The sequence below is a fragment of the Chelonoidis abingdonii genome, chromosome 10 (assembly GCF_003597395.2).
Source record: "Chelonoidis abingdonii isolate Lonesome George chromosome 10, CheloAbing_2.0, whole genome shotgun sequence".
NCBI classification, from domain to species: Eukaryota; Metazoa; Chordata; order Testudines; family Testudinidae; genus Chelonoidis; species Chelonoidis abingdonii.
In genome coordinates, this window is record NC_133778.1 from 47,201,800 (window position 1) to 47,225,847 (window position 24,048).

The following is a 24,048-nucleotide window of genomic DNA, read 5'->3' on the forward strand; positions in this document are numbered from 1 at the left end:
ATTCTGCTTCCTTCCTCCCACCCGTGATGGGTTCTTAATGCACTTCCCATACGGACTCAGCCCCCGCTGCTGCCTTAAGCTGGGGGGAAGGGGAGGGGGGAAGAAATCTCTGCAACTGAACCTGCTCTGGTGACGAGCGTAGTAAAACAGATGTCCGGGAGCCGCAGCCCAGCCGCCTCCTCCTCCAGGAGAGCAGCATGAGAGCGGCGCCCTCACCTCCCACTGCTCTAAGCGGCTCACAGCTGGCCAGGGGGTGCTTTGGGGGTGGGGGTTAAATAGATTCTGGGAGCTCCTTGTGGGCCGGGCACAGCTAACTCCCCTGGACGTGGCGCCCCCTCAGGCGCTAACCAGACCGGAGTGTTTGAAATTCATATACTCTCTTCTGGGTCAGGCCCCTTGGGCTGATGGGCACGGTGGGTTTGGACTCCCCATCTTTGCTTTCTTCCTCCCCCCTCCACCTGTGCTCCTGGGGAAGGGAGGGGGCGTTTCTAAGTCTGCCACCCTTGTTCAAAGAGGAGAGCTCTGGCTTCTGGGCGGACACTCTTCGGCTCGGAGCAGGTGAGCTGGAGGGGAAAAACGCAGGCACGCGCAAAAAAGGTGGCGGGGATTAAAAAGGTAAATCGCGGTTTGCTCAACTCTTGCCAATGTGAGCTGCGGGTCTTGCATTTCATGGGTCGGAGAACAAGGCAGTTGTGGGTCGGGCTCTTTTGGAGTGCGATTCCCTATCCCCCTCCGCATTCCCCCCCACCCCCCCAACACACCAAGTACCACTCTCAGGAGCGCTCACCTCTCAGCGCTAGCGAGGAGGGGAACTTCACACACCCTATTGCGCCCAAAGACATGCTTGCCTCAGACCCTTCCACCCACGGAGCAATGTAGGAAAAGGAGTTTTAACACTATTATAGTAACAAAGGCACTCTCCAGATCACATTAACAGACAAGCACTGAACCCTGCACTTTTATTACAGTACATTATCAGCCACAGCTAGTCACGTACACAGCAGGTATTTAAAACTACAGTAAACAGTTGTAGAAAAATGTTTAGTGTAGGAGTATTCTCCAGTTGACTTAAAAATCCACTTCTAAAAATGACGCAAGATTTATATTTCCCTTTACCTTTGTAAAATGGTTACCATCACCCAATAGATCTTTGAACAGAGAGACGTTAGCGCCATGCTTACCTGTAGGTACAGAAAATATATTAATGCTAATAACGACTTAGGTCTGGACTGGAACTGTCCAGTCAAAGTGCAGAAGGCTCTCCTGGGAGAGATCATTGCACATCAACTGTTTAAAAACAAAATGCAAGTTAGCTGATCTAGCATTCATAAAATACTACAATTTAAATTTTGATGGCTATGTGTGTTTAAGAGTGATTTCTAGTTTAAGAGAGACATGTATTTTGGTCTGAAGACTTGTGTTCAATTTAAAAAAAATCCCTAGCCTTTAAGTAACATCCACTAGGGAACCACAAGAAATGCTAAATTATCTTTTGAACTTTTAGCTTTAGGGGAAAGTGTAACCTGATTCATCTCATCTTCTCTCTATGTAAAAGCACATATCAGCTCCCATAGAGGAATAAGTATTTTCCATGAGTTATGAATGCTAACAATATACATTAACAATTTAATAGTGTACCTCTGTCAAAGATACATACCATTGCAATCTTCATTTTAGCCAGAGAGTGAGTATTGTTTTGTATCTAAGACAAATCTGTTTACTAAAATAGTTTTACTGTTGATTACACTGATCTTTGCCAATGATGTAAGAGACAAGACATAAATGGATCTTAAGTAAGACATACCTATTACTTGGCTACTCTAGTGATTTTACAAGAACCTTATCTACAATATAAATACAACACTGAACCTGTCTTAAGTCAAAACTGGAGATTCCTCCCTAGCCCTTCAGATGTTCTTAGGGCCTGTTCCTGCTCCTATTTACTACAGTGGGAGCAGGATCAGGCCATAGGGTACTGAGGAAAATTGACAGGATTGCTCACACTTTATCTCCTCAAATTTAAAGGTCCAGTTCTGCAAACATTTACTCATGCAAGTAGTCCTTACCTCACACAAGTAGTCATTAATTATTGTGGGACTACTCAGGTGAAGATAACTTGTGTAAGAAAAGGTTTGTAGGATCAGGCCCAAAGCTCATATTGCAATATGACATACTGAAGAAGTGAAACTGCATTACAGTTTCTACTGGGTAATTTAAAATGTGTAAAATTACAAATGTTAAATGTAATTTTAAAAGTTTGAAATGAACTTAACTGAAACACAGTTTCAGTTACATCATTATGAACAGTCTTAATTCTGAAATTAACATACATACTTGAATTAAAAATGAAATATACACAAAAGTGCAACCCAGTATCTCTACAAAGTCTTATTCAGCTTTCTTCTGGATACATTGATTGTTCTTTAAAAGTGTGAATTAAGATGCCTGAGAAAATCCCCCCTGGATGTAGTAGATGGTGGGAAAACTTTTTGACAGAATTCACATATTCCAGACTGCTTCAGTTCTGAGTCTGTATAACCTTGTGCCAGTAAGTTATTATCTTGAGTTTGATTTGGCTTCCAGAAGAGCTGAAAAAAGGCAAAAAAAGTTATTATTACTTGTGCTTAAAAATAATACAGTTCTAAATATAAAAAGTTACACCAGCATTTGTTTTGCACTAGTTAGAGTATGTATATACTTGATACATCATCAACAAAAATGGCATTTCTGGTCCTCATTACATCAAAATCAAGAAAAGACTTCACATTTTAGCAAAGTAAAAGAATCAGAAGGAAACTAAACTTTTATACATTTACATCTGCAAACACTTCATCAAATACAAGAATATAAGTCAGATTTTACAACACATGATAATCAACTGAAGCTTCCTTTGTCAACAATGTCAGTGTAATAAATACTAAGGCTTTTTATGGACTCCTCAAATATTTCACTGTAGGAAACTAAACTGTGGCATTTGTAGTCTCTGTACTGAGATGCCGTATAAACATTCTTGCACAGATAATATTGCCCTTTTCAGCAATATACATTTTACATTAGAGTACAGCACAGGTTTCCTATATAAGACTAACATGAGGCAGATTTTATTTTACATTCCCCCTATTGGTACATATCTAGTTTTCAATTTAATCAGAAAGCAATCTTATAATTTTACCTCTGTGTTATCGGTTGCTAATATTACAGTAATTAAATTAATCCTTAACCTTCCTTTGCAATCCTGATTTCTTCATCACAAAGACTGTGTGTGGCCTGAGGTGTTGGAGTCTCTGCTTCTTCCTACTTGGCATCAAGTTATCAGCCAAAGTGCACTCAAACTGAATGGCAGCAAGTAAGAGGCAGGAGGGGACACAGCACAGGAGAGAACTCTACAGTCTTTTCAGCAGACCTTTTCACTATAACCTCACATATGCACAGAAGGGAAAGAGTATTTTGGCAGTAGAAAGGCAAGCAGTTTCCCTTGAAGTTAAGTCTCTTGCTGTCTATCCCCATAAAAGAGCTTCAATTCTCACGTTCCCAAACTTTGCCAGGCTAAAAAGCAGGTGCTTAATCCTCCAAGTGACAACAAACTGTTCTACCAACCTGGCTTTCACAGCGGTTAATTCTTATTTCTAAACCAGATGCAGTTTCTTTTAGGAGTTAATTCCCTTCCTAAACAATGTTTAGCATTTCAGGGGGCTCTTGTTCATTAGTAATTAAGTGTAATTACATCACTTCCTTCTGCAATACAATCTACTGATTGTAGATAGTGGGCAGCTGATGTAAATTGTATATGAAATCTGTCTAGACACTAACATACTTGTAAACATTCCTACAGAAGTGTGTGTTTGTGGTTGCTGACTTGCAACCACCTTGAATAAACTGGCATTTTTAATAACCATAAAGAGGCCTGATATTTAAAGAGATCAAAAAGGTTCTTGTAAAATTTGCTGAAGTGTACTGGGGACAAAGTAAGGTTCTAACCTTACAAACTGTAACTACTAGACTTAGGTATCAGTCCCTCAAAACCCTTAAATACCACAGACTTCTTGGGGACTTAAGTATGTACTTATGCGCTTCCCTGAATAGGGACAGATTTAAGGAGATGCTTAAGCATTGTGCTGAATTGGGACCCTAAGCTCCTGTCTAACTATCTTCAAGCAACAGTAGTGGACTATTCATGTGCTTAAAGTTATGCATTTTAAATGGTTTTCTGAACTGTGGCCACACTAGGGTTGGCAGTCCCACCAAATAAAGCACTGCATCAATAATTAGTATTTTCAGAATCAGACCTTACAGTTGTAAGGTACAGTTAACTATAAATCAGTGAAGTCTTAGGTCCAGTAAGATGCATGTTTATTTTAATGAGCTACATGTTTCAATCACATTGTTTTCAAAGAGGTACTATATCCTAACATGGCCTCCCAGATGGAGAAAAGGGAAGAGAGGAGAGGAAAGGAAAAGGGGCTGTTTGCAGGGAGCCCCTAAACTGAGTGACATTGTGACCAGGTGCATGGGGTTGCAGTGCCATTCAGGTTTGGCGCTGTGACCCTGTGTAGCAGCTCACAATGCCCAGAGTGGGTAGCTTGGCCCAGCCCCACAGGAGTCACTGCCATGCAGTACGTGTGGGGTAGGCTCACTCTCCACACCCAAACCCTGTAGCCTCCTCTCAGTGTTTTTGCACCTCCTTTTTTGGGGAGGTGGGGGACGACGACTGTTTCAGATCTTTGTCCCAGGCCTCCAAAAATCTCTGTGCAGCCCTGTATCCTAAGGAAACAGCACTGAGTTTTCCATTTAATATCCACAAAGCAGGAAAGAGCTAAATTTACCACCTAAACTGAGTGCAGCAGCTCCAAAGGTTCATTGTCACCAAATATATTGTATTTTAAGGGGTTGTTCCATCTTATAAGTTAACATATGTCGTAAATATGACAAAGTCCTAGTCTACACTAGAAAAAAAAATCCATCCTGTAATTCACCACTGTTGGAGCGCCACCAGTAGCAGCTATAGATAGGGCGCGGGAATGGGTAACGAAAGGGAATAAGTATCAACAGGGCTTGGATGTTTATTACTAGTCCCTATGTGACAAGATGGTAAAAGAGCTCTGGGCACTGTCTGAACTAGAGCACAACTGCTGCAGCTACACCCAGTGGAGAGAATTACATGTCCAAGTTTTACTGATGTGAATACAGCGTAAAGGAGTTGTATTCATCTAACTGGATGATACTTCAGCACTTGAACTCGGCTAAGAGCAAATCTTTGACCCTATAATCAGCAAAAAGACAACCAATCAATTCAATTCACCCAAAACAAAAAAAACACATGAAAACATTTTGGAAGCAGTTAAATAAAGGTGATGTATATTACGTAAATATACATAGATGTATATTTAATGGATCCTAAAGTAATATTGGCTTCTGTCAAATAAACTTCTGGATAAGATGCAACATTTTAATCACTGTCCTTATGTTCTATTTTGCTACACGGATATGACTTATAAATACTGAAACTATTTTCTATTGCCAGTTCTCTTTTGAAATGTAACATTCAATATTAAAATCTCCCCATAGAGCTGTAATACTGGTCATTTACATTCTAAAATGATACCGTCAGACTAAAGTCATTTCCTTATTTTGTACAAATATCAATTATCTAACCCTATGCCCTTGTCCACCAACTCTCCTGCACTTCTTAAAGCTGCATACTTCCCTATCAACTTGTAATCACATACCAGCTGTTTCACTTGCTGTAATGTACAATGCAGGGTGCCATCTATTGAAAAATGAATTCACAGACTGGCTAATAAAAGAACAAGCAGGAGAGATAATGGAGAAAAAGGAAAAAAACAGTAACAAGTAATAGAATGAAAGTTTCATAGATCCACAGGAATTCTACTTGTTTAATTTCTTTTACTCAGTCACAACTATAACTGAGAATTTGGCAGAAAATAAAGTACAATAAAGAGCACGTAATTAATAATTCAGGATAAAATTAAAATCACCATAGCACAAGCAATATCTCTAAAATATAACAATGAATCTATGTTAATTTAAAAAAAATTATGTAAAGCAGACTACAAATTTCAGATTATCTGCCAAAAATTGTCAGAACATTAAATTTAATACTAAGGTAGACAGTAGAACTAGTCTGGGTCAGTTTTAATAATAATACACCTATAGCTCTAGAGATCTTCAGATACAAGGTAAATGTTATTTTAGCCTCATAGCTCCTCTTTTCCTTATTTTAAAGGCAAAGCTGAGTCACAGGACAGTTAAGGCAATTTGCCCAAAGTCTAAGGGAGTAACTGGAAGAGCTGAGAAGAAAATACAAAAATCCTAAATATCAATATCTGCTCTAGCCTTTGGATAATGCTCCCTCCAATGAGAAAGACAAAAAAGTGAAATCCTGGCCCTATTAAAGTCAATGGAAGTTTTGCCATTGACTTCAATGAGGCCAGGATGTTACCCAAAGGCTGATTCAGCAGAGCACTCAATGGGACTTATGCACATAATTGTTTTGCTGAATTTGGCTAAAGGGCCTTATTTTCAGAGATACTGAGCATCTACAGCGCATGCTGACTTCAGCTGGAGTTCTGAATGTTCACACCTCTGAAAATCAAACCAAGTGTCTACTTAAAAAGTAGATATACATTTACCTGTATTTCTTTAGGTTTCCATTTATGACTATTTGTGGAAATACATATTTTCCTATTCTACAAGTACTTCTAAAATATTTTATCCCTTTTAAGTTGTTCTGTGTTTGTCCCTTATTAGATCTAAAGAGACTTCTGCCCCCGCCCCCCAAGGAAGTAGGCTGAATTATCTGGTATTTTTAAAAAGAGCACATATGCCCACATGTTCAGTTGTACATTTTAAAAAAGTATAGTGATGCACATTATATTTGATTCTATGGAATAAATACTTGGGTAAAAATAATTTTTGGATAGTTGTGATTAAAATCACTTTGCAACGGATACAGAAACAGTTACGTAATATCTTCCTGAAGTGAAAATTTGTGCAAGCATCTATATTCTTAAATCTAAATTTAAATCCCTCTATTATTTCACTGAAAATGTAGTTAATGTATGCAAATGCAGTGTCAGAAAGCAGATCTACATAAAATCAAATGTTCACCATAAAAATGGTGTGATTCATATAGGTTTCATTCCTGCCTGAAAGACCTTTGCATAGCACCTGTTTAAATGAAATATTAATCTTTAAAACATACAATATCAATATAAAGATACCTGCTGAGGTCCTCTGATAGCCCTCCCAATGGCCTCTGAAGAGGGAAAATTTACTTCAGTATCATCTTGATTTGTGTATGGATGCACAAGTTTGGTACCAATGTCTGCTGTTTTCAAATATGGTGTTTTGTCCTGAGTATTCTGTTTGAGCATGGCTGTATGGCTTGGGGGTTTTGTTATGTCAAGTGGAGTTAGGTTTTGCATAGCTGAGGTTATGTGGTCAGCTCCATGAGTTTCTAATGTGTTACATTCCAGTTTACTCAGGTTCATAGTATGGTCTTCCTGGTCCATGTAAAAATGATGATCTGGAAGCATATTTTCAGCTATTGCAGTACAAGGAACTGCTGGTTTATCTGGAGTGCTCTGTAAGAAAGTAGAGTCATTGTCTGTAGGTGGAAACTTGACACTAAATTTAGAAAGTGATTCTACAGAGTTGTCTTCCTCATCTTGGCCCACTCCTCTTGGTGTGATAGATGTTATGCATGATACACCTCTATTTATATCTGTTTTAACCCGAGGTTTTAAAAGTTCTTCTGCTTGTTCATCAGTTTTATCAGTACACTGAATAGGCATGGAAAATGGAATTTCTGTAAAAAAGGGGGGGGGGAGAAGGAAACTGTCAGACACCATCTATGAAAATAATAGTTCAAAGTAATTGTTAAAGCACAAATGTGTGGATCAGTTATTTTTCCTGATCCTTTTTTAGAGTATTTTCCTGAAGCCAATAATTTTAGGGATGCTCCCCCCATTCAAGAATGATAGCCCCAGTGGAAAAAAAAACAGAATGTGAAATAACAGAGCTTGATTAACTTATTCTAACAATTCTCTCTCTCTTAGGTTTTGTTAAAACTTATTTGCCCCATATTTTCAACACGCATTCACGTACATTTACTAAAGTGTTCTCGCACAAATAAAAGCTGCAACTTAAGATATTGTTTTATGGAGTGCCAACAGTCTGCTAGGCACTGTAGTCCCAAAGCATTTGAAGTGAATAGACCTTCACAGTAGGGATTGTCTTCCTCTGTGTTTGAGAGCTCTCAATATTATTTGTAGTTCAAAAATGCAATCTACATATTATTTCTAATCAAACTGGGGAATAGTTTTACTATATATTTCATGTATGCAAATTTCTCCTGAAATCATTCCAATCTCATGGTGAATTTGCCCCTTCTAAACTAGTTGTAGTCATGTTGGTCCCAGGATATGAGAGTGAGAAGGTGGGTGAGGTAATATCTTTTTATTAGGCCAACTACTGCTTTTCAGCTCCTCAGAGCTCTTCTTCAGGTCTGGGGAAGAGCTCAGTGTAGTCCAAAGCTTGTCTCTCTCACCAACAGAAGTTGGTCCAATAAAAGATATTACCTCACCCACCTTGTCTCTTCCTGAATGAGGCACAGAATCATTTCATGTGAAAAAGGGACATAGTATTGTTTGTACAGAATAAACAGTACACAATAATAATGTAGTGTCAAAAAACACCACATAAATCAATTTTACAGGCACTTATTAATTAACTAGAAGCAGCTTGACAGATACCCAGAACTCTGTAATATCAGGTCCCTTATTTATGTATTAAAATATAGATTTAGGAGCATAAAACTTTAGACTCATTCAGTATTTTCTTTTCAGTATTTGATGTCCAGGTTTAGCTAAATTAAGTAGATACTTGTACATATTGAATTCAGCTGAGTACAGCCACAAGTGGGTACTATTAAAATTTTATCTTTTCAATTGTTTATGGGAAACCACCACCAATATGGTTACCATTTAACAGTTAGTGAATACAAGTTTTAAGAGAGTCCAGTGTACATCTTATTAGGACTACAAGTCATGTTATTAATATATCACAGTCATGATCAGCAAGCACTTAATTGTACTTGCCCTAAGAAAAGACAAAACATCAACTTTGGAATAACTTGCTGAGTGCCACAAATCAGAGATAAGAGGGGCACATTTGGCACATCATAAAAAGATCAACTTTCATCTACCCTTTTTTCCCCCTTTAATCACTTGAAATAAGAGGTAGTGGTCCATTACTTCATGTGAAGTTGTAACATATAGTTTGCCAATATGTACTGGAGACATCTGCAGGGATGTGAGGGTTTGAAAAGTGGTCTATAAAACCATATCAGAACCTGATCCTGCTGTCTTATTAGAATGTAAAAACTAATGAAACTACTTCTAGTATTATGCACTATATCCAATATAAGTGTTAGCAGGATCAGGCTCGTAGGACCTAGTCCAGTTCTCGCTGAAGTCAGGTTTTTCCATTGATTTCGGTGAGAGTTGAACTTTTTTTTTTTTTTTTTTTTTTTTAATTATACAGACAAAGTGTTTCAAGTCTGCACAAGGCACTTTGTCTTAAAGTCCTTTACCTCTCCACATGCCAGCTCCACAATCCAGCAGCCTTCTGTGTCAAATGTGAGGCTGGAAATATTCATAATGGGCATTTTTATAAACAGAGCAAAAAACCCAAAAAATGCTGTCACTTAGAGCATGCTGGGGCATCAGACTGAGTGAGAACCAAATGATCTACTTCAAGGGACAAAAAAGAACCCTGAAAGTCAGTTACATGGTGACTACCTCTTACCCATGTAATTTGGAATGTTCCTCATACAATTCCAAAACTCGTGGTGCATTTTCTTAGTGAACTGCAGAGCACCATGCAAGCAGACTTGAAAGAAGCAGATGGTAAACAGTAGAAGTACTTTCAATGTATGTATAATTTTACAGTATTTTCAAATATAAAGCAAAGCTTTCAAACAGTTGAATCACAATAAGAGCTAAAGTAAGATGTTACCATTTACAGGTTCTCTCTTTATGTTAAGTTTACTGAGTTGGTCTGTTTGCTTTCTTGCTAATGTGCATATTCGATGACACTCTTCCTTCATCTCCTGGAAAACCATCTCTAGATCTTCCCTAAAAGTTCAATATTTTAAATCAAAGTGTCAGTGAGTTCAGCTCTTTCATGACCTTGAATTAAAAAAAATACTCTACAACTGTAAGCCAGAGAGATAGTCTTAACAGCTAAATTTTTCTGGTAGTCTTCTACTAAAGGCATGCACACACACATTCAACTTTGCAAAAGCAAATGGAAGGGAATAAAGGAGTCAAACATGATGAAATATGTAGCTATTTGATCATATATCACATGCCCCCTGCATGGAAATGATGGAATGGAGCAATAAACTTTTATAGGCCAGAGATTGAAAGGAAATCTGAGCCACAGACCTTTCATGTTCCACTGAATTCTCTCCAACATATCCTAGGCAAGTATAGTGCTTCTGTGTTCATGTGATGGCCAGAGAAATTAGCGAATGCTGTTGCGAACATACATTATTTCCCATTTTTGCTGTGGACTTTAGTCCATGCAGGAAAGGAAATATGCTATGCAAAAGCAGCTGTTCCCTTGAAAACCCTTAAAAGACAAAAAGTTTTGCTGGCGACAAGCACCGCTGTGAACAGTGCATTGCTCCTGCCGACAATGCAAACGCTGCTTGTTGGGGTTGGAAGTTTTTTGTTGGCAAGAGACCCAACAAACAGCGGCTACGCAGCGTGACTTTTAGCGGTATAGCTGTAGCGACACAGCCATGCCACTAAAAGCTGTGTAGCTTAGACATAGCCTCAGCTGCTGTTCCCTTCTGCACAACCCAAATCCTAGTTTTTTTCCTCTTGCTTTGTTTCCCTAAGGACCTTTCACAGGTTCCTAAATGGCTGTCAAATACTTAGTAAATCACACTAAGAATGGGAAACATAGCTCTTCATACAAGTGCAGTTTTTGGCTTCTTGAAAAACATGGTACATTATTCTGCATACTTATGCATCACAAATACTTGATTTGAGGCACATTAGACCACACAGACCAATAAAGCATAAGTTCTTAGATCTTGCAAAAACGACTTTTAGTTAAAGGTGAACTGAAGATTTGGGGTGGGGTAGGGGAGAGACACACAAGACTCGTGCCTTATTTTGCTCCTTTATGCCACAGAGTTTTGTTGTTGCTTTTATAAAAAAGGTTTTTCTTTTAGTGTGTTTATTCACCCTGTAACAGTTTGGTCTATTAAGTACTGCCTTCCTCATTTTGCTGGAGATGTCCTTTGGAGGACCCAGAGATGTGGATTAGGAGCTCACTCAGAAGAATGAGGACAGCTGGTGAGAGTGATTTTAGTATATGTTCCAAAGGTTTCTCAGGTGTTTCAGTTTGTTAGTAGTTAAACACACCAAAACCCCACTCAAAAGCTTTAAATAGTCTGATACCACTGATATTTTATTCAATCAGATTTCACTTGCTTCTCTCCAATGCCATATCATGATCCTGCAAGTTCTCCAGTCATGCATAGCCTTGCAAGAAGAACTGGGCATACAAGAGCTAAATTTTAAATGTAAAAAAAACTTGTGGAGGGTGGAGAAGAGGGGGAATATTTTAAAAAGGCACTTCAGATAAGCTTTAGGAAAAAATAAAGTAGCAAACAAAAAAAACCCCCACAATCCCATTTTTTTCACCTCATGTGACACCTTTAAGAATCTCCCTCTAAATAATCATTCAGCAAAGGCTGGTAAAAACCTGGCTTAGGTCTTCACTTTTCACAGGAGACTACTACTAAGGCTCTGGCCAATCCCCTTCACCATAAAACATGCAGAAGGGCAATACTCGCTCATTAAATACAGTGAGGTTCAGTGTCATACACCTCTGTGATGCCCTTCTCTTGATTATACAGGGATCACAAGGCTTCCTCTGCATTGTGGGCAGAGGCTCCATAGCTAAACCTGGCCCTGAACACTCAGATTTGGAACCCTAAAATAGAAGGATTACTCCCTTGTACAATCTGTTGAGCCATCTCCTGGCAGCACTGCCCTCCTGTGCTGCCACTAGTTATTCCAGCATGGCTGCACGTTCCCCCAAAAGGAGTTAAAGCTCATACAATAACCAGCACTAACATCCATAGCTATTTCCTATGGAGCTTAAACCCCTGCTGCATCAAGTGGCTGTTTTTTCTTCCTCCTAATATATCCCTGAATACCCACTGAACACCAGCTGTGTGTCCACATGCCAGACTGGCTCTGCTCCCCTTCCTACGCTGGCTTCTGGGCCCTTTTCTGTTCTTTCTGTATTATGAAAAGGGAGGGAAGCAGCTGGTCTTATTACTTTTTAGCAAATGTGAACATTAAAAATTGTTTACAAAAATGCTGCAAAATTATTTACCTTTCATGCACAGTTAAAATACCAGGGATCCCTGGAGATAAATCCTGTCTAGCTGGAGCAATCTTCGTATGTTTAATCTTAAAGTAAAACATGGGATTAGGGAGTTTGTTTTGGTGTACTAATTTCAATTCTTACATTTACATGGATTTAACACAAAGGCAGACTAACAAATGTCTCAACATTCTTCAACATCAGCAGAACCAAATGATCTTGCTTGTACTCCAAGAAGCCATTTAGAAAAAACACAAGTACAAGAAATCTCATTCTTCATTCTTTGATTTAAAACCCCTTCTAGTACAAATTTAGTAATTCTGCTATTTTGCCCTTATCCAGAGGTTTTCATTTGAGACTCTCACAGGACTTTAATATGTGGGTAAACATTATCTTCCTCTTTACAGGTAGGGAAGCTAATGCACAGGAGTTGTATTGCATTATGATTCAGTTTTAATCACGTATCAGATCATAGGCTCATTTCTAAGGAACTGACATATTTTAGTCCAAAAATCAATTGTCTAAAATTTTCAACAAGCAGATTAAAGGCTGATATGTATTCTATCATGCTTTTAAACAAGTTGTTACCTTTGACTACCATCTTGTGGATTAGACTCATATTACATGGACCGTAAACTTTTCACTAAATATAGGCTACCCTTGTAGTTTTCAACCTTTTTTCAGTTGTGGACCCCTAAAATGTTGCAAATGGAGGTGCAGACTCCTTTGGAAATCTTAGACATAGTCTTCAGTCCAGCAGGGATCCGTGGGTCACAGGTTGAAAACCACTGCTCTACCCTGGATGTTTTTCCTGGTAAGTGAAACACCCAATCTGACCAAAAGAGTGGGATAAAAATGGAAGATTGAAGCTAGGTATAATATTCAATCTGAGTCTGAATTGTAAAGACCCACTACAATACAGCTATGTTACTTTTTTCCATCAATATTTATTTTTATAACAATTTAAAATAAAAATAAGATGAATAGTTAAGTTGCACAAAATAAGATTCAAGTGTTTTATGGCTTAACTAACAGAACATTACAGCTAGTGTTACTGTACATATTTTAACAATTTTCTTAGCAACTTACATACAGTTGTAATCTAAAATCTGTTAACCAGAATAATTTGTATAAACATCTAAAATACGCATAATTATTTGCAAAGGGGTGGTGTCTCATTTTATTTACTTACCTCCATTTCATACATTGGCATCTGTATGCAATCCTGTGCTTCACTTTTTTCTTTTAATCTGTTTTTTAGAAACCTTATTTCTTCTTCTTTAACAGCAATAATAGATACAAGTTTATTTTCCTTTAGAATGTTTTCTTCCTCAGTTTTCTTCAATTTAATGCTCTCTGTTTCCAACTGTTCCTAAAAATAGCACAATTGGTTAATATTTCCAGAATAGGAAGAATATCATTATGCAACAGCCTGAGATAGACTAAATTAAGTCTTGGCAACCTAAATGAAATGAGTCTTATCTACTCACTAACATGTTTGTGTTGAAATAATTAAAGACCATTTAGTGCTATCTACAGATGTGTCTGATCATGGACAATTACTCAAAACAATTGTGTGCTGTTTTGAGTTTATAAAAGCCAACCCAGCAGATGTTCACCTTAGTGTTTTAAAAAAGTGGAAGACATTGTCTTACTTCATTTATATACACTGTGTGCAGTGACATTTAATTAGTTTCATAGAATGCTAAAATCAAGTTACAGCAATTTTAAAGAAGGTGACAAGTCTTCAGAGTTAATTTCTGGAACAGTTAGAAATGTAGCTCTTTATCACTTAGGTGATTTAGATTTCCAAAGACCCAAGGTGCATGCAATACTGAAAAGATAAGGAATTAGACATTTTAAGTGTAGGCCCTCCCCCAAATATTCAACCAGACTTTTGTAGAAATTATATAAGGAGAAAATCTAGCAGGCCACCAAAGGAAAACTTAGGGTTGTTTTTTTTTTTAAATGTATAAGGAGGAAATCCTTGGATTATTTTTGAGTAAAAAAATATATGGCTAGAGGCACAGAGATGCAGTTACAACAGCTAACAAGCCATCTTTCCTTGAAAGCTGTGGAAAATGTCTATAGCCAAAGTTTCTATACTAATGGAAGCAGAGGATTTCTAGAAAGTTTGAAGAGGACAGTAGAAGCAGTAGTGACCATTTATCCAGTTACATGTATAAACACATTTAAGAAGGGGGAGTAACAGGGAATTTTGGCAGTTATTTTTGGAGGGATTCAGGAAGCACTATGGCAGTCAAATAAGAAAAGGCAAATTATGGAAGAGAACTATTTGAATATGGATGACTGAACTGTATTTTTAAAATGCCACAATGCAAATAGGAGAGACATTCACTTGATTCAAATTATTATTATTCTATTTGTCCAGAAGCAGCCAAATACACCAGAAATATTCTGCTCTTGTAATTTTGAAATTGGGTACAAAAAAGTCTCTCTCTGAAACACATTCCTAATTGCTTTGCTAGTCACCCAAATAACAGAGTAATTCAGCTGTTTCATTCCCAAGACTTATTTTCCCACTAAAATTAAATGTTTGTTTATAAGTGTATTGATCTAAGTGATCAAAATGGTTAAATAGAAACACTGTGACTTTGACCCAGGGCTAGAAAAGTTGCATGCAATGTCAAGATAAATAAATGTGCCAAAATGCAAGTCACACCATCTGGAAAAATAATTAGTTTAAAAACAAGGTCAATGGGAAGACAGATAAAGAATGCTCAAGGAATGAGGCACGTTAAGTAGGGTACCTGGCTCTAACAGGATAAAAAGTAAGTAACCAAACAGAGAATTAGGCCCAAGGTATACCCTGTTCAACAACCAAAAAACACCTCCCACCCCCCTCCAATGTTTTATGAAGCTTGTACATGCAAATACAATGTACTAGAAGTACAATGTGTACATGAGATGGAGGCAGTGGAGAAGGATCCAGCCCCAGGTGTGGTGATACAAGGAGGGGAGTGTATTCAGATAACCCATGAGCGGAGCCCCAAAGATGCTGCTGTAAGAGTCAAAAATATAGATGCATTCTGGGATGAAGTTTAGAGAAGACGTTTCTATATTTAAATTTCACAGTTTAAGCCAGTTAACCAAGAGAGTCAGTGTTCCAAGTCCTCTCACCCTGCCCCCCAAGTTACCTACTCCATAGTAGGCCTTCCCTTTTCTCAAGGACTAACAATCAGCTTCCTCCACTCACTGAGTGGTCAAAACAGTCTTTAAAATGGGTTCTCTCCACCACAGGGAAACCGCTCATCTCACTGGCTGGCTGAAGTCCTAGCAAATCCAGTTCCCCTGATGCTCTCAATTGGCAGGACAACCATTTCTAAAGCCATCCTCCTACATCTATATATGCTGTTACCTTCCTGATTACTTCCTACGCTGGAGGACCCTACTTTCAGGTTTGATGCTTCTGGCAGGTACTGTGGGACAGATTTCAGTACCTGTTTCCAGGACAGGCCATTAACCCCTTTCTGTCCTTATCCAGGTTAGGATCTATACACTTCATTACATGGAGCAGAAAGATGTCTAGAGTCCACGGAATGAGATGAAGAGAAAAGATGCAGCAAGAGAAGGGTTAGTCTTGATGGGACATGAAAACTAGGCAGGAGGAGATTGTTGTACTCAGTTCTGAAATGGACAGGAAGTCTGAAGATTTTAGGCTAAAGGTCATGTGTTCCCAACTTCCAGAGGGGTATGAGATTATTCAAAATATGACAGCTAAATTTGAATTTGACTTAGGGAAAGCAAAGGAAATCACAAAAGTGAGATGAGAAGGCAGCACAAGTTTCTGTAGTCAAGGTAATATTTGATGTCCCACAGGTTAGGAGGGGATAAACATTTACTGAATCGGGAAGCAAGTAAGAACTTTGTTGAAGTTTAATACACAGGTTCCTGACCATTTGTGTGAAAACAAGATGGAGGTGGTGGTGTTTTTGGATTAAGGTATTCTTACCATTTTTGAATGTGCTGAAGTTGAAGGAAGTTATGGTGGAGCCAGGAGTTGGATAAGGTTGAAGTACTTAAAGAGTGAGGAAAGGGCTGTAAGAGTAAAGGTTACAAAGCATAAGGAGGTCTGAAAAACATTACACAGTAACGTTAAGAATAAAAGTGTAACAACTGCAAAGCAGAGTTAAGCATGAAATGTATCAAGTACATACATTAGAAACAGGCAAATGTGCAACAACAAGTAGCTCATAGCTCCTTCAGTCCCTGCACACAGCTGTTGCAATCTAAATAGGATTTGGCTCTTTTTGCTCTGGCCAAAAGTCAGGCAAAGCAAGAGGAGCACAGATTACAGGAGTGCCCCCTGAAACACAAGGCAAACACCTGAAGCAGTGTGGGAGTTGCTATGCTCTTCCTCTGGTAGGGGAACAAAGGCAATGGGGCACAAGGACGGCAGAGAGAAGAGAAATTCAGTGGGAGAGTCACTACATACCAGCACAACAGCCTGTCTGTGTACTAAAACAAGCACGTTGTTGTGAAGAAGCTATTCATCACATACTGATGAAAGTCAGCATCACTTTGCGCTGTCGTGACATCACCGCAGGATACGTTTTGGGTCTCTGACTATTTGGTTATCCATCCAAGTCATTATATTGCCTTTCCTATATCTTACAGTCACTAGAACAGTGATAATTCAACCTTTAAGAACTAGACTGGGTCTGAGTGGCTTCAACATCAATATGATAACTCCTAGGCTAGTTTATGAACTCATGATATTTCATATATCTTATATCTCAATCCCATGACAGCTATGGGACTGTCTAGTGGTATCTGGCCATGTTCTGAATCTTATGTAGTGGGATTGGCAGCAGGGATAGAAATTACATCTGTGTCATGGAGCTCTCCATTATGACATATCTTTCCTGTAAGGGTGTGGCAACCTATTTTAATGGTCTGTCCTACGAAGCTAATGGAATAGGTAAAATTTCAGATGGCTCTAAGGAAGAATGCTGTTCAGGTGACAAATTCCTATCAATGGCCTTACAGAACATTAACCATCTTTTGTCTGACTATTCACTAAGTGTCCCATTCAGCTTCAGAGGTCACCTGGCTAATTCTGCTTTTCATCACTCCAGTGGTACACAAAGGAAGCTTAAAGCTGTTTCAGACAGGCAGGTGCAGGAGGATCCGCAGCTGGTATAAATCCAGCGTATCAGCTTTCCGTTACCTGCTCCCTCATCTCAGAGGTAGGTGGTATGGAGGAGGCATAATGGGGTGGGAGGGGCTGGAACACAGCACACCAGAGGACTGCCCCCCAACTAGCATTTCTTTGAGTAGCCTCTCAGGCTGCTTTAAGTTATATGGGGTGGGGGAGGGGGACGGCATTTCAGCTCTAGGATCAGGGGCACAGGAAGGTGACTTATAGCACAATTCTCACAACTCTGCTTATGCCCTGAATAGCTCAGAGCCTAGACCACTAAGTAACTTATTGCAGGCATAAATCGTTTTTGAGATCTGATGCCCTGTCTGTGCCGAGATGTAGAAGCATTTCTTCCCCTCTGCTATAGCATCTAAAGTCCTAGAATATTTCTGAGAGGAGTATGAAAAGCATGGTAAATATGGATGTTTTGTCTTGGATGTGGAGCCAAGTATTTAAGCTTCACAGATAAATTTACACTGATTCATATGGCACTGTTTACCTTTGTGGGGAGAGCTGTGTTTAGGGGAGAGAAATGCAAGGTGGTTTTTGCTTAGGTTTTATGTAGTTTTGCCTGAAAAGGTCATGGCTATGGTGGGGATGTTGGTGACATGAAAACTGGACCCACATTCTTCCTAGTTGATAAGATCTAACGGGAAGTATTCAAGACCATTCCTAGAATGGAATGGGATGTTGACCCCTTGGTCTCCTAAAGAAAAGCACTGACAAATAACTCTTAGTCCCTTTTGGTCATTCTTTACTGTCTCTGGGTCCTCACAAATTTTGCCAGTTATCACCCTCCCTAATCTCCTTTTCTGAGGGAAGACTGTTGAGAAGGCTGTGGTGAGAGAATTCAGGATAAAAAGGAGTCCACAGATTTCCATGATTTCATTCTAGTTTGAGCCTGTGTATAGTACAGAGACTGCACTAGTCTCTTTGGTCAATCCCCTTTTGGGATGTATGAAGGTCATATGCATGATGTATTTTTAGTTGCTAGGTCTAAAAGAACTAAGTACTTAATGGTAGATGGCTGACTATGAGGTACTGCTCAGACACCCGCAGATTCCAGCAAAGAAGACAAAGTTTCTCTTGAAAGGCTATGGTTTTTCCTCTGCAAGATGATCCAGAGGGATATGTTGAGCAATGCTCATATGTCCCAAGGGCACTCCCAGGTATGGCTATATAGGAATTAGTCTGTCACCTCTCTTGATCTATGTGTAAGAATGCCAATCTGGGAAATGTGTTTGGGTTACAGTGTCAACAGAATGCAGATGAAATAGAGTAGTGGTTCTCAACCGGGGTACATGTACCCCTAAGGGTACACAGAGGTCTTCCAGGGGGTACATTAACTCATTCAGATATTGGACTAGTTTTACAACAGGCTACATAAAAAGCAGTAGCGAAGTCAGTACAAGTTAAAATTTCATATAGATAATGACTTGTTTATACTACTCTAAATGCTATATACTGAAATGTAAGCACAATATTTATATGCCAATTGATTTATTTTATAATGTTATAAATTATTATTTTATAAAGACAGATCTGGCTTCAAGACTACGCTTGATAAGTTTATGGAGGGGATGGTATGATGGGATATCAATTAATTGCCAAAACTAGGCTATTTGACTATTGGCTGTAAATATGCCAAATGGCTTGTGATGGGATGTTAGATGGGGTGAGATCTGAGTTACTATAGAGAATTCTTTCCTGGGTGTCTGTCTGGTGAGTCTTGCCCACATGCTCATGGTTTAGCTGATTGCCATATTTGGGGTCGGGAAGGAATTTTCCTCCAGGGCAGACTGGCAGAGGCCCTGGGGGTTTTTCGCCTTCCTCTGCAGCGTGGGTCATGGATCACTTGCTGAAGGATTCTCTGCACCTTGAAGTCTTTAAACCATGATTTGAGGATTTCAATAGCTCAGACATAGGTTAGGGGTTTATTACAGGAGTGGGTGGGTGAGATTCTGTGGCCTGCATTGTGCAGGAAGTCAGGCTAGACAATCATAATGGTCCCTTCTGACCCTGAAGTCCATGAGTCTATATGGTAAAAGTGAGAAAGTAAGCAATTTTTCAATAACAGTGTGCTGTGACACCTTTTGTATTTGTATGTCTGATTGTGTATTTGCTACCTTGGAGGTAGGTGAGACAAAAATCAGACTCCTGAAAGGGATACAGTAGTCTGGAAAGGTTGAGAACCACTGAAATGGATGGTGCAACTGTCTATCTCTGAACATCTAAGCAAATAATTTTGAACTGCTAGAAATTAGGGATTGATTCTGTACCCATTAAAGTCAATGACAACATTCCCATCTGTCATAAACAGATAGCTAAGGGTTAATGTCTCTTTCACCTGGAAAGGGTTAACAAACAACACCTGACCAGAGGACCAGTCAGGAAACAAGACACTTTCAACTCTGGCTGGAGGGAAGTTTTTTGGTGTGGGTCCTTTGTTCTTAGTCTGTTGTCTCTCTGGGCTGAGGGTGATCACACTATCTCCAGGCTCTCTAATCTTCTGTTTCCAACTTGTAAGCACAGGTAGAAAGACAATATAGGCTTTTACATTGTTTTTCTGTATTTGCAAGAGTGTAGTTTGCTGGAAATATCTTAAATGGTATATTTTCGGATTAGGCTGATTTATGCATTTCATATAAGCTAACGACCTGTAATTTCTTCATTTTGATATACAGAGAACAATTTTATGTCTTTTCTTTTCGTAGGCTTCCTCTGATTTTTTTCTCTTTCTCTCAGACTCCATCTCTTGTAGTTCTTTTCCATGTCTCGCTTGCTGGTCTGCATTTTGAAATTTTTGTTCTCTGCTCCAGTCTGCCAGTTCCTGTTCAGGTCCTCGGTGTCATGGTCTGCTTTCTTGTGTTGGAGGTGCCCTCCGTGTTTATTGTCTGAACTGCTGGCTCTCTGTTGTTCTTTGGGTTTTGCTGCAACAGTGCCTTTTTTAGCTTTTCTATCTAATCTTTCCATGTAATTAAACAAATATAAAACCAACTCTCTTAAATTTGCAAGTTGTGTTTACCGTTGTGTACCTTGACTCCAGGCTGGAGAATATCTAATGTAGTCAACAAAAAGACCTTTTTTTAATATGGCCCGTTTTGCCTTGAGGCAATCTATGCACCAGCTACAAGAAAGAAAGAAAAAAATTCTCTGGCTGTAGCTTTAAAAGAAAAATCCTTCTCATCTGCCTATAACTGCTAGCAAAAAAAGAAAAATTTTTCCTAGGCTTTGGATTCACTTACTCTTTATCCACCACTGCAACATGTCCATAGGTATTCCCAATCTTGAACCTTAGCCGTCCAAAATTTGGGTACCCCTGCTGACCTCTAAGTTAATTACCAGTCTTAGATCTGCTATGCGCACCAATCAAAACTCTGAGTGTTTGATAAACTCTGGTCCCCAAACTTCCCTGGGACCCCAGACCAGATCCCCTGGATCTTAACAAGGAAGTGACTCTTTTCCCTACTATACCACTTCCTATGCTTCCCCCTCCGTTTCCATGAGGCTAGTACAGCTCATCCCTTGAGCTTACTAGAGAAATAAGAACCAGGTCTTTAAAGAAGCTTTATAAAGAAAGAAAAGACATAAAATTGTCTCTACTACAAAATGAAATTACAGGTCTTTACTTATAGAAATGCATGCAACGCCTTATTCCCCATATCCATTACGATATTTCAGCAAACTACCACTTGCAATACAGAAAACACATGTGAAGCCTATATTGTCTTTTCTACATGTACTTACAAGTTTGAAACCAGAGAATTAGAGAGCCTGGAGACTTGTGTGATCCCCTCAGGCACGACAGAACAACAAACTAAGACACAAGGACTCCACACCCATAAACTTCCTCAGCCAGAGTTTTGAACGTCATTCTTGTTTCCTGATTGGTCCTCTGGTCAGGTGTTGTTTGTTAACCCTTTCCAGGTGAAAGAGACATTAACCCTTAGCTATCTGTTTATGACACCATCAACTTCAGTAGGTGCAGGATTGAGCCAACACAAAGATTCCAGTAGACACAAGTGAAGACAATTTGCATATTTAAGAGAAGCTCTAGGGAAGACTCTGGGCTTGGCTACACTGGCGCTTTACAGCGCTGCAACTTCCTCCCTCAGGGGTGTGAAAAAACACCCCCTTGAGCGCAGCAAGTTACAGCGCTGCAAAGTGCCAGTGTAAACAGTGCACCAGTGCTGGGAGCGCGGCTCCCAGTGCTGTAAGGTAATCCCCACAGGGAGGTGGAGTACGTGCAGCGCTGGCGCTGCGACCACATTCACACTTCAAAGTGCTGCCGTGGGAGTGCTCCCGCGGCAGTGCTGTGCAGTTCTAAGTGTAGCCATACCCTCAGGCAATTACACAATTGGGGAATGTTCTAAAGCAAGGGTTCTCAAACTTCATTGCACAGCAACCTCCTTCTGACAACAAAAATTAGGATAGGCAGAGTCAGGCTTTGGTCCCCCTTCTGTGGTTCTAAGCCCCGTCACCCCAGGGAAAAGGAGGTAGCAAAACCAAGTCCCACCTCCCCAGGCCAAGGGGCCAAAGCCAAAGCTCAAGAACTTAGCCCCAGGCAGGGGGCTTGTAACCTGAGCCCTACCGCCAAGGGCTGAAGCTTTCAGTTTGGGCTTTGACCCCGGGCTCAAGCAAGTCTAAGCCAGCCTTGGTGACCCCATTAAAACAGGATTGTGACCCACTTTGGGGTCCTGACCCGTGGTTTCAGAACCACTGTAAATCTAAACACTAACCAGAGACAGAAAGAGGAGACACAAAACTATTTTAGTTTAAAATCCCACCACCATGGATTTAGCCATACTGAATTTATACAGCTAGAGAATGAGAGTTTTGCTAGGGATGTAGCGGAAAGGAGTTCATGTGGTGGAGGACAATGGCTGTGGATATAGTCTACCTGGTTTGGGGCAAAATATTTGATAGAGCATTTCCTTCCCCTCTCTCCCCACCCCAAAAATAATAATAATCAAAATTGTAAGTGAACTACCATATTTGGGTTGATAAAGAACCGACTCTTCTACTGAAGACAGCATTTACAAGAGAAAGCAATTTAGATTGGGCAGGGTGGCAAATGAAATACTAGGAGGATCAATTTTGTTCAATATATACCAAAGAGCCATATTAAGTAAGTGATTAAATTTACAACTGATACACCTCTTACTCATGCACAACATTTTGTAAATCAGAGAGATACCTGAATAGTCTAGAAGTAGGCACCATTAGGTAGGTTTGTGCCTCAAAGACAGTCTTATGGTTAAGACACTGGCCTAGAATTCAGAAGATCAAAGTTCATTTCCCAACTCTGCCATAGACTTCCCATGACAATCTTTGTGTCTCAGGTCCTTATCTGTAAAATTGGGATAATTCAGCTTCCTTTCTCCCACTCCTTTTCTGTCTTATTTAGACAGATTGTAAGCTCCTCAAGATAGGGGCTGTATCTTAATATTTATTTGTACAATACAGATTACAATGAGACCCCAATCATGGCTGGACCTCTAGGCTGTACTGGAATACACATAATGATGATGATGAAATTCAATACAGAGAAATGGAAAAACCTGCAAAGATGTTTTGACAAGGAGTTAACTCTTCAACTAAATTCTACTCTCATTTTCTAATTAAATACAAAAAACTACCAAGGAAATTATATTGTGGAGTTACAACTGCTAACCCAGAAGTGACCATATGAGAATGAGATTCTTAGATTCTCCTTTCATTCCAAAATGTCCTTAGTAACAATAAACTGAAAATGCTTATTTAAAAAAAAAAAAGTCTCAAATTAGATTCCTACAAGATAATTAGCAACTGTCACTAATCTGATAAAATGATTTTCAAGTTAACACATCTGATTAAAATGTGCTTAGTTCACCAAAATGCAGGATCACTTTGTCCATAGCTCAGATTTAGCAAACAAATCCCCAAATTAAACTTCTTTAGCCTGAGCTTTTGGTTTTACAAGGTTTATTAAGACAACACGGTGGGGTCATGCTCAGACTGACAATTCAGCCTTATGGGATGTGCAAGCCCCAGAAAACACAGCAGGCCGAGCAGTTCAGGGAAAGGATCAGCTTGGTGCACAAGGTTTGCTCTGAGTGTGGGAGCCTCATGTAAATCACTTCCTCCCTGCTGAACATTGTTGCTCTATTCTCATCACTCCCAACTTCAGGGTTTTCGTCATAGACCTACTGGTGTGGCTTCAGCCAGCAGCAGATAGGGGGAAAAGGAATATATCCAGCCAGTTTAGGTAGAGAGTCACTTCTCACCCCAATCACTTGCCGCCATGCAGACTTGCCAAGTCCCCATCCCCACCTTGACAACAGCACTGTGACAGATTCTTATTACAGAAAAGGGGAGCCCCTCCTTGACTGTCACATATGTGAGGTGAAGAAATAAGTGAGCAGACAGGGTCTCCTCGCCCTTCTTTTTCTGAGTCAACATTATTCCCATGA

General features: G+C 39.5%; 1 protein-coding gene across 4 annotated transcripts in view; it reads right to left on the minus strand.

Annotated features, from left to right (window-relative positions):
- Positions 1-930: 930 nt before the first annotated feature.
- TANK (TRAF family member associated NFKB activator) overlaps positions 931-24,048 on the minus strand; it is a 37,222-nt gene continuing 14,104 nt past the window's right edge. For all 4 annotated transcript variants that reach the window (XM_032803557.2, XM_032803561.2, XM_032803558.2 and 1 more), the window contains 5 exons: positions 13,625-13,804; positions 12,442-12,518; positions 10,039-10,157; positions 7,242-7,828; positions 931-2,588 (listed from right to left, as the gene is read on the minus strand). In XM_032803557.2, the coding sequence (XP_032659448.1) occupies positions 2,424-2,588; positions 7,242-7,828; positions 10,039-10,157; positions 12,442-12,518; positions 13,625-13,804 (1,128 nt within the window). In that variant the 3' untranslated portion in view covers positions 931-2,423. The remainder of the gene's footprint in view (positions 2,589-7,241; positions 7,829-10,038; positions 10,158-12,441; positions 12,519-13,624; positions 13,805-24,048) is intronic.